Source organism: Electrophorus electricus, chromosome 2, assembly GCF_041902795.1.
Source record: "Electrophorus electricus isolate QZ-2024a chromosome 2, ASM4190279v1, whole genome shotgun sequence".
In the NCBI taxonomy this organism is placed as follows: Eukaryota; Metazoa; Chordata; class Actinopteri; order Gymnotiformes; family Gymnotidae; genus Electrophorus; species Electrophorus electricus.
Window position 1 is genome coordinate 1,920,064 of NC_137498.1, and position 11,907 is coordinate 1,931,970.

General features: G+C 41.9%; 1 protein-coding gene across 1 annotated transcript; it reads left to right on the plus strand.

Annotated features, from left to right (window-relative positions):
* Positions 1-1,518, plus strand: LOC113569205 (trace amine-associated receptor 4-like). The gene has a single exon (XM_081723418.1). It carries the CDS (start codon positions 15-17, stop codon positions 1,038-1,040), a length of 1,026 nt encoding a protein of 341 aa, XP_081579544.1. The 5' UTR covers positions 1-14; the 3' UTR covers positions 1,041-1,518.
* Positions 1,519-11,907: the final 10,389 nt, after the last annotated feature.

The following is an 11,907-nucleotide window of genomic DNA, read 5'->3' on the forward strand; positions in this document are numbered from 1 at the left end:
AGGATAAAAGCACGATGGACTCAAGGCTACAACAATATAGGAGCACAGGAAACATTTCACTTTGTTATGAGTTTCATCCTAACTCGTGTCAGAAGATTGTTTATCCTCTGGCTGTGAAAGTTGTGATATATTTTGTCATTGGAGCTGTTATTATTATTACAATATTTGGAAGCCTTCTGGTCGTTACTGCCATCATTCATTTCAAGCAGCTCCACACACCAACTAACTATCTCACTCTCTCTCTGGCTGTAACTGACCTGCTTGTAGGAGGACTTGTGATGCCTCCCAGTATGATACGCTTTGTAGAGACCTGCTGGTATCTGGGAACATTATTTTGTAAATTACACAGCAGCCTTGATGTTGTATTGTGCACAGCCTCTGTATTAAATTTGACCTTTATTTCTATTGAGCGTTATTATGCAGTATGTCATCCCCTGCTGTACCACCGTAAAATGACTCCTCTTACTTCTCTGTTCATGATTGCTCTTTGTTGGGGCTATTCTTCTGCTCTGGGAGTTTTAGTCATGGAGTTAAACACTCTGGGCATTGAACACTACAGTGATGTTAAATGTGAGGGTGAATGTTCAGCACTTCTAGGGCCAATTACTTCATTAATAGTTGCCTTCTTCTCTTGTTATATCCCTTCTATTGTAATGGTGAGCATATATTTCAAAATATATCTTGTTGCACACAGACAACTACGTTCTGTACAAAATAGTCTCTCTCAGCGAAAGACATCCAGAGGGCAGCCCACTATTAGTAAGGCAGAGAGAAAAGCCACTAAAACACTTGCTGTTGTTATGGGAGTGTATTTATCATTTTGGACACCATTTTTTATCTACAGTGTAATGCTGACATATTTTGGTTATATTGGTCCACAACAACTGTATGAAGTGTTTGCTTGGATTGGTTATTCAAATTCAGCATGTAATCCTATTGTGTATGCTTTCATGTACAGTTGGTTTAGAAAGGCTCTCAAAGTTATTTTATCAGGAAAATTATTTGAGAAAAATTCACCTAGATTAAATCTGTGTTCATAGTAGAATAAAGCAACAAAATGAACTGAACAGCCTTCTATGAACCTTTAGTCATTAATACAAGCATTGTTTATAATCCTAATTGAAAGAACATTTAATTTGAACAAAATTGTAGATTAGTAGATGTATTATGATGTCATCAGCATTCTTTGTTCTCTACACTAACATGGCAGTAACATGGTAGTGTGTATGAGGCCCAGCACTGCAGCGGTTGTGTTTATAATAAAATGACACCAGCCCTTAATGAATTAGGTTCCCTTCCCCTGGGCTTGTTGTTTGTAAAAAAAAAAAAACATATATAAAAATAAATAAATAAATACAACTTGTGATCATGTGGTTTGTCAGTTTGTATCCCCTTCTACCTTTGAATATTAGCTCTTTTTTTCATATGTATTTTAATTTTAATTTTATTGTATTTTATTTTATTTATTTTTTTATTTTTGCATTCAAGTAAATGTAGATGTATTTAGATCCTGTTCTAATGCCATTATTGCAAGACATATCTTTTGAAGGACTTTAATATATCTAAATAATGTTAATTCTACTAATAAACAGAACCGTTAAATCCTTTTGTACATTATTATTATGACTATTTTGATGCACTATAATGTAACATGTAACATATGTTATGAGACATTTATAAGCATTGTAGTCTGTGTTTTACCATATTACTATTTGCCCAAAGCTTAGAGAATTAAATTACCATAATAACGTTGTGCATGCACTTTGCAAAGGACAGTGAAGATTTGTTCTATTGATCCAGTGTTGATCCCATTTCTGTAACAGCTAATTAATGTTACAAGCACCCAGCAGGAGGGACATGCCCACTCACACACACACACACACACACACACACACACACACACACTCACACTCCTGTTCATTGTTTGCTCTCTTTAGTTCTCCCTATTATTTAAGCCCACAGGTTCCTACTGTCTGTACTGCACATTGTCAATCATCCTGCACCTAAAGGCATCACCTGTTCTTTAAACATTTTGTCGACTATAGAAAATAAAGATTCTCTTGACTTTGACTCAACACACTTGCTGCCACAGTCACAATAAATTAATAAAAGCTGAAAAATATTAAATGTGTGTGTGTATATATATATATATGCACACATACATACAGCGGGTGAAATAAGTATTGAACATGTCACCAATTTTCTAAGTAAATATATTTCTAAGGGTGCTATTGACAAGAAATTCTCACCAGATTTCAGTAAAAACCCATCCAGTCCACACATGCAAAGAAATCAAACCACAGATGTCCATAAATTACGTTATGTGTAATAATGAGAAATGACACAGGGAAAGATTATTGAACACGCTTACTGAAATTTATTTAATACTTTGTACAAACGCTTTTGTTGCTGATGACAGCTTCAAGACGCCTCCTGTATGAAGAAACTAGTAACATGCATTGTTCAGGGGTGATTTTGGCCCATTCTTCCACACAAACACTCTTCAAATCCTGTAGGTTCTGTGGGCTCCTTCCACAAACTCTGAACTTTAGTTCCTTCCATAGATTTTCAATTGGATTCAGGTGAGGTGATTTGCTGGGCCATTCTAGCAGCTTTATTTTCTTTCTCTGAAACCAATTGAGAGATTCCTTGGCTGTGTGTTTGGGATCATTGTCTTGCTGAAATGTCCGCCCTCATTTCATCTTTGCCATCCTTGTAAATGGCAGCAGATTTTTATCAAGGCTGTCTCGGTACAATTTTCCATTCATTCTTCCTTCAATCATATGAAGCACGCCAGTGCCGTATGCTGAAAAACAGCCCCACACAATGATGTTCCCACCTCCAGACTTCACTGTCGGTATGGTGTTTTTGGGGTGATATGCAGTGCCTTTTGACCTTCAAACATGCTGTGTATTATGGCATCCACAGAGTTAAATTTTGGTCTCACCTGACCAGATTATATTCTCCCAGTATTTCACAACCTTGTCTAAATGTTGTTGAGCAAACTTTAAAGGTACTTCTACATGCTTTTTCTTCAGCAATGGAGTCTTGCATGGTGAGTGCATACAGGCCATGGAGGTTGAATGCATTACTTATTTTTTTCTTTGAAACAATTGTACCTGCTAATTCCAGATCTTTCTGTAGCTCTCCAGACGTGGTCCTTGGCTCTTGGACAACTCTTCTGATAATTCATTTCACTGAAATCTTGCGGGGAGCACCTGGTCATGGCCTGTTTATGGCGAAATGATGTTCTTTCCACTTCCGGATTATGGCCCCAACAGTGCTCACTGGAACCTTCAGTAGTTTAGAAATTCTTCTGTAACCAATGCCATCAGTATGTTTTGCAACAATAAGGTTGGGAAGGTATTGAGAGAGCTCACTGGTTTTACCCATCATGACATGTTTCTTGTGTGGCACCTTGGTAATGAGAAACCTTTTTATAGGCCATCAGTTGAACCAGCTGATAATAATTTGCACTATGTGGCAGGATTGCTTTCTAATTACTGATAGATTTCAGCTGGTATCATCACTTTCCATGGCTTTTTGCACCTCTCATTATTACACATGACTTAATTTATGGATATCTATGGTATAATTCTTTGCATGTGTGGATTGGATGGGTTGTTACTGACAATTTCATGTCAGTAGCACCTTTAGAAATATATTTACGTATTCAATACTTATTTCACCCGCTGTATATAAGGTCCTTCAAAATAATTGTGGAATGTATTAATCAGAACCCAGAGGTGTTGGCTTTATTTAGTGGCAATTACACACTTACCAGAAGCTGAGAGATGTTTTGCTTGGGTTCAGGGCAAGCTCCTGCAAGACAATTACAGTCTGATATGTCTAAGTTCTAAGGGCTCTGGGAAACTTGCTGGCTTTTGGTGGGAAGGGACTCAGGCACAATAACGCTTTCTTACACAGCAGATTGGCAGATTGTCCAAGTGGACACCCAAGTAGGCTGGACTAGGGAGCAGAAAGTCATTATTACATTTGTTCAGTCATTCTATCTGGAATGTGATATCAGGGTATCAAATCCATTTCCTAATTTAACTTTTTTGAGCTAATAGAGAATTGACTCTCTACTCTTCAATGGATGATCAAATATAGAGTGATAGAGTGCAATAAATGAGTCTAGGTTTGATGCTGCGGGTCCAGTTGCTATTGTCGCAGCAGGATGTTGGCAGTTCTCTGCCATCTGCAGTATCTATAGATCAGGTCAAGGCTTCTGTGATGACAATCACATGAATGTGAATGGTAATACCAAATGTTTAACAACAACAACAACAACAACAACAACAACAACAATAATAATAATAATAATAATAATAATAATAATAATGGCAAAAAACATTTGGATGAGGTGGAAAGGTTGCGACGTGTCACGTGATGCTCCTCCCCCTACGAGTCACGTGGTACAGCCTGCTGCGTGCAGGGGTTTCATTTGTTTGTAGCCACACCCTCCGTGAGGGCGCACACCTGTATAGGGTTTTGACGTTAAGTGTTTGTATGTCTATTTAAACCGGTGTCAGTGTGCACCACGTCGTTGGTCATTGTCAATATCAATGTTAAGGTAGCGTGCGTATGTAAGTCAGTCGTCATCGTTGTGTAGATAGTCTGTGTTAAATGTTCACTTTGTGTAATACTGTTCAGTCGTGTTTATGTTCAATGTTTTATTATGTGTGAGTGCCCAGTTCAATGTTATTAAATGTCTAACAAACTTGAGGGAGTCTGCGAGTCCTGCTCTACGTACTTCGGTACTTGGGCAGCACGTTACAGGAAGTCAATGAAGGTAAATCCAAAACCAGGATGATTTTCATGAATAAATGCTGATGTATGGGGTCGGAAATTATACTATACAACAATTACAAAACATTTGATTGCAAACAAAGTTATAAGACATTAAACACTGTTTCATAATGAATGTGAAACAAGATGTATATGCTATTAATGTGAGAGGTAGAACACAGAAGACACACCATTTTGGGCAGACTGGTGACATATTATAATTTCTGATATGGCCATGGGTTTTTGCATTCCAATTAGGCAAAAGCACATAAGATACTAATTAATGATTTAAAGAATGAAACCAATTTATTAAAAGTGAAAACAGGCTGATTGGAGCACTTGGTTGATTGGAAAATTACATGCTATCACAAATATAAACCATTGTTTTTGCTGTAATTAATTTTTTAAAATAAGTTTTTTTGAAAACTTAAATGCTGTCCCTGCTACCAAGTAGATTACACAAGTTTATTTAAGCTTTCCACAAATGTGGAAAGCGTTGAACTTCCAGAAGAACTCACCAATTGTCAAAACTCATTAAGGACTAATCTAAATGTAATTTCTTAGTCAACTGACCTATCCTAATGTACAGCAATGCGCATAAGAATTCACCTCCTTGACCCCCTTTAATAGATCTCCAAAGAAGATGAACAAATTTGTTTTTGGATTTGCTCAGATTGTCTCTGTATGGGTGTGTTGGGGTTCATGTTAGTGATGTCAGTCTGTCACACTCCTGTATCTTTGGCAGTATGTTTAGGGTTGTTTTCTGCTTAGAAGGTGGGCCTCCTTCATAATATCAAGTCCCTTGCAGAATGTAACAGGTTTTCTTTAAGAATGTCCATGTATTTGACTCCATACATCTTCCTTTCAGATCTAAACAGTTTTCCAGTTCATGCAGATGATCAGTATATTGTTCTCAGGGTGATGAGCAATGTTTGGATTGTACCATGCTTCAGGTTGGGGGTGGTGTTCTCAAGTTGATGAGCAGTGTTTGTACTACACATAATGCCTTGCACCAAGGCCAAAAATTCATATTATCTAATTTGCAATATTAATGTTGAGTAGACAGAATACAAGTATGAACTCCAATGAGCATTTCTGGAAGCCCAACCCAGGGCTGAGTAAAGGTTCATGACCCTGGTGGGCAGGAACTTTACAAGCAAACAAATCCAAAAATACAAATATGGATAAACCAGGGAATATCCATAAGAATGGATATTTCTTGAAAGAAATGCAAATGAATGTGAATAGGAATAGGAAAACAAGCAAAAACAACAATAAGGAGTGGAAACCAAAAAGAGTGACACACAGGTTAACAAGGAATAAACAAGACCCAGATGAGCACAATAAAGGGTGGTGAGGATAATATGGGACACAAGGTGGAGACAAGTACAGGAACAAATCAAAGACAACATGGTAATGTTGCCATGGATACCGTGATATTAGATGGATAAAACCATGACAAACCCCCTCCAGCCTGAGGTGTTGCACAAAAGAAGGCCTAGGGCTAGAGGGAACATGGGAGGCAGGCCAGGAATCAGCTGATGTATGGAATTCTGGATCAGGTCAAGAGCAGGAACCAGGACAGTAGCTGAGCCAGAACCTGAGTCCAGGACCAAATCAGGAACAGGGGCAGGGAGGGTGGCAAGAAGAGTAAGCTCTGGGACTGGAGAAGGAGCAGGAGACAGGATCAGGACTAGAGGCAGAGCAGGTGCTGGGATTGGGACAGACAGGTCAAGGAGGCCACAGTGCATCAAGTCCATGAAGGTGGCCTGTGAGGTAGAAGACCGTTGGGTAGCATGATGGTGAAGACAGCAGGTGGATCCAGGATGGGATTGGTGTTTTACACAGACAGCCAGGACCATTCCGATCCCTAAAACTGAAATTGATTTTGTGGAGAAGAACCAGCTGGGCCATTTGTCAGTATAGGATGTGTGCTGTTGACAGGGCTACACCATTTACTTCTATAGCATCTCATTCATCCTGATCACTCTTTGCTGACTTGGTTTGTGCAGTTCAAAGAGCCTGAGGGCCAGGATTTGAGGTGGATCACAGCACTAAAGGAAACTAAAGCACTAAAGGAAAACTGTCAACTTCCACCATGGTGGAAGCCTGCATGTAGCCTTTTCTTGCTGTCCCTGAAGAGTGCTGGCCCAGCCCTCAGGGAGAGAGCGAAGTGATAAAGAGGACCATCTGTGAGTTGTGAAGACTTCCTCTGCACCCAGGATGTGGATTTAACGCTTTGTTTGGTAGCTGGCTATACAGCTAAAGCGATTCTTGCTGGCTAGGAAAACGTGCTGCACAGGATGTGACAAAAGTTGATTCTCTCGCAGCAAGTATGTGGGAGGAACCAGTTCCCAGGCAGCATGTATGGCAGTTGCTGGTGCAGATTCTGTTCTTCAAACATTTTGCCTTATTTCTGCCAAAGTCACAATAAATTATTATAAAAAATTTTTTTTTAAATATTAAAAACGAAAATAGAATATACAATACAAATATAAAATATAATTAATAATGACACCAACAGCCTACTGAGTAAGCAACGATGCTCTAATAATGGTGGGCCTCTGTGCAGAACAGTTAGATCTTGGATCAGGTAAAACAAAAGGAAAAAACTAAATACCATGCCAAGCATGAAAAAAGGGAGAACAAAGGATGCCACTGGAAGAAATGACAAACCCGAAGCACTGGGGAAAACTAGACTAAAACTTCCCATACAAAACCAGAAAATGTGGAGGAACTTGAATGGCTAAGGGAAGCCTTGGGAGAGAGACAGACCCAAGACTAATCGTGGGGAATAATCATGACAAGGAGAGTGCAGAGTTGTCAGTCTTTGTTCCTGTTTGGCTATGTTCATGTCACAGTAGTATAGCGTTTTATATGTGTAACCTGTTGTACATGTTCACCTACATGGTTTTCAGCAAGTCAGTCCCGAATGGTGTGCCACAGGGAGGGAGCAACTGGGATCCCAGGCAGCAGGGCAGAAGTGGCAAAGTTTGAACTGGCCCTTGCACCCTGGCATTGGTTCAAAATGAGCCACTGACATCAGAAAGAAGCATAGCCAGTTTTCTGCCTAATTGTCCCCTTGCACAAGTTCTACTCACTCCTTGGACCACTTGGCACATTTCTACCAAAATAAATAGGTTCCATATCATAAAAAGTCTATTCCCAGTTGAAACTGAAAAGTACATTCTTCAGCATGATGACATACAGGGGGTATTCCATCTTGAAGAGGAAAGAGTAGCTAACTATGTTGTGCTCAATAGTGTACTAACAAACCACCAGATGACTGGAGCACTGAATTCAAAGTTCAAAGTTTATTTGTCATGTACATAGTCAAACATGGCATAACTGGCAGTGAAATGCTTTATGTAACTGCTCTGTTAATGGCCGAGGAGAGATACAGGGAAATGGAAGCGATTTAATGAATAAAGAAATATGTTATGATGAATGAAGAGGGGATGTATGCTATGCATATATACAATGTACATTTTCCAGTTTTTACAGTTTATTTTTTTATGATGTTATTGTGTACATCATACAGAGAGTAGTCCCATCAGTTCCATCAATTGTCCTGAATCAGGTCCCGAATGGCCTGTGGGAAGAAACTCGACTTCAGTCTCTCTGTGTTGGACTTCAGGGAGCGAAAGCGCTTCCCTGACCTCAACAAAGAGAAGCGCCTATTATTGGGATGGGTGGGGTCCTTCACAATCCTCCTAGCTTTGGTCTGGCACCACTTGCAATATATGGTCTGCAGGTCAGGAAATTCTGTGTGAGCGATGCGATCTGCTAAATGCACCACCCTCTGGAGTGCTTGTCTGTCCTGCTTAGTGCAGTTCCCAATCCAGATCCAAGATGTTTCCCGTGAGGATGCTCTCAATAGTACAGGTGGTGAAGTTCCGCATCACCTTCAAGGGCAGTCTGAAGTCTCTTAGGCATCTGAGATGGTAAAGACGTTGACGAGCCTTCTTTGCCAGGGAGTTGGTGTGGCGGGACCAGGACAGGTCCTGCGAGATGTGAACTCCTAGGTACCTGAAACTGTCTGCTCTCTGCACCATGGTTTCCTTGATCCTAACAGGTTGGTAGTTCCAATCCTGCTTCTTGCTGCAGTCCAAAATCCTTTGTCTTGTCTTAGCAGGTGTTTAATCTCCTCCAGATAGGCCCTCTCGTCATTGTCCGAGATCAGGCCTATGATGACGGTATCATCAGCAAACTCAACGATGATGGTAGAGCTGGAAGTGGCCACGCAGTCGTAGTTGTACAGTGAGTAGAGCAGGGGGCTTAGAACACAAACCTGGGGAGCTCTAGTGCCGAGGGTGAGGGTGGATGAGACACAGTTGCCCACCAGTACTGATTGTGGTCTGCCTGTTAGGAAGTTGGCAATCCAGTCAAACTTGGATGGATGTAGTCCTAGATCCTCCAACTTGGTGGTGAGTCTGGAGGGGATGATAGTGTTAAATGCTGAACTGTAGTCAACAAACAGCATTTTAAGATAATTACCCCTTTCCTTTGTCCAGGTGGGTCAGTGTGGTGTGGAGCAGATTTGCAATTGCATCATCAGTGGAGCGGTTGTGGCAGCTTGCAAACTGCAGTGGGTCGATGGAGGCCGGCAGTGAAGAGGTGATGAAGTCTCTGACCAGCTTTTCAAAGCACTTCATCACCACCGATGTGAGGACAATAGGGTGGTAGTCATTGAGGCAAGAAGGCCAAGGTTTCTTTGGGACCGGGACTATGGTGGATAGTTTGAAACAGGATGGGACGATACCAAGCGTCAGGGAGAGGTTAAAGATGTCAGTGAATACCAGGGCTAGCTGGTCTGGAAAGGCTTTGAGGACTCGACCACAAATGCTATCTGGGCCCACCACCTTCATGGTATTCACATTTTTGAACACTCTCCTCACGTCACTCTCCGTGATGATGAGAGGGCGCTGGCCTATGGCGGTCCCTGCGCATGCACTGTTGGCAGAGACTCATCTGCGCTCATCAGTCTGAACGGTGGGCTCTTGTAATCTGTGATCATCTGTATTTCCTGCTACAGGGATCTAGAGCCACTCTGCTGGATCTGTGACTCTAGTTTCTTCCCGTAGTGCCGCTTCGCCTCTCTCACAACCCTGCACACTCCGTATGCCATAGCTTTGTACTCATCCATGTTCCCACTGAATATTTTAGGCAGCATTGTAGGCAGCAGTGCAAGAGTTCAGAGCCTCACGGATGGTTTTGTCCACCCAGTGTTTCTGGTTGGGAAACATCTTGATGGTGGCTCTTGGGATCATATCATCCACCAGTTTCCCAATAAACCCTACTGCTGCTTCTGTAAACTTGTTGACATCAATGCTGCACCGGAACATGTACCAGTCTGCGTCATCCAGAACATCCTGCAAAGCGGCCACTGATTGGTCTGTCCAACACTCGACCACCCTCTGAATCTGAGTTTCCTGTTTCAGCTTTTGTTTATAATTTGGTATGAGGAAGATAGCAGTGTGGTCAAACAGTGGATGAGCTAGTGCCATGTAATTGTCCTTGTATGGTGTGTAGCAGTGGTCTAATGTCCTCTTTCCCCTGGTGGGGAAGGTTACATGCTTGTAAAGATTGGGCACCTCACACTTGAGGTTAGCGCTGTTGAAATCCCCAAACACGAGAAGGTCCCAGTGTTGTACCTGAAACTGTGTGAGAGCCTCATGAAGTTCGCACAGTGTCCGTGTTGGCCTGAGGTGGAATGCACACGGTGTTGTCCATGACCGAGGTGAACTCACGAGGAAGTTAGAGAGGTAGAAACTTGAGGGCGAGCAGCTCCGGGTTGGGTGAGCAGCAGTGGGCGAGAGTAACAACAGACTGATCTGTAAAGGTGTTCATGGGATTCCCCTCACGTATGACATTGGGCCACAGGACATATGGGGTTCTAAAGTTCCAAGAGCGTAGATGAGTTGTTTTTCTTTGAATTTCCTAATTTCATTGCTGCCATAGCAACAACTGGCAATGCAAACAGACGTGTCATTAATGCAGTGACTCTACCTCAACCTGGATTGATCAACCATGTACGGCTCACCGGAGACTGTGATACATTGGCATTGCACCAGCTGTTGTTTACCATCACACACACTCCACCACCTCTTGCCTTCCTCGAATCTGCCATCCTGTCCATGCGGTGAACCGAGAAGCAGAGTAGGTTGCCCAAATGTCCCTTTGGATCTTTATCCTGTCCTGTAGGTTGCCGAGCTTGTTATCCAGAGACTGGACATTGGCTAGCAAGATGCTAGGTAAGGCAGCTCGGTGTGCCCGAGCCCTCAGCTTGTTCCTCAGCTTGTTCCTCAGTTTTCCTCGAGGCTGTTTCCTCCCGTCACGTCCTTTGTTCTCCCTCAGGATCTCACTCAGCCAGCTTGGGTCTGGGTTTAGAGACCGCTTGAAGTGAGTGTTATGTAGACCTTGAGAAATATGAGTATCTCTGCTGTATGTGATGTGCATCATGGTGCAGTGAGAAGGGTTTTAAAGGGAGAAGAGATGGCAAAAATAGCACAAAGAGTGAAAAAGAGCGAAAAAAGTGCAGCATAGACGGAGCAGTCGTGACGGCAGCCAACCTCATTGGCACCATCTGGCATCTATTCAGATTCAGAATTCAGCTACAGGAATGCTGGATGCTGACCCTGCGTTTCCGTCCACATTGGCCATTAATGACCAGAGGTTTATTACATTATACTTAGCATAGATGTAGTGTTATAATTAAAATATTTAATATTATTTATATTGTTAAATTAGTTACATATAAGTAATATTGTTCATTATCTGTTATCATTTCATTACCTGTTACTATTAATATCCATCTCTTATCATCATGCAGTACACATGACTTATGCAGTACAAAGGGGCAGGCAATGGACTGTATTACAGCCCTACATGAATACTGCTGCACCCTACAACACTGCGCCGCATGTCTGCATGTGAACGCTGATGCCCTGTCTTGCTCTACGTGAAGGCAGTGTGTATGTGTGAAGAGTCGATTCCCAGGCAGCATGTATGTGGGTGGAGCCAGTTCCCAGGAAGTGTGTGTGGCATTTGCTGGTGACATGCAACCTGAAGAAAGTCCGCTGGGCGCAGCACAGTGGCCCAATTGCATGTGAAATT

Excerpts from the sequence above, each read along its gene's own strand:
- LOC113569205 (XM_081723418.1), top strand. The coding sequence starts at position 15 with ATGGACTCAAGGCTACAACAATATAGGAGCACAGGAAACATTTCACTT.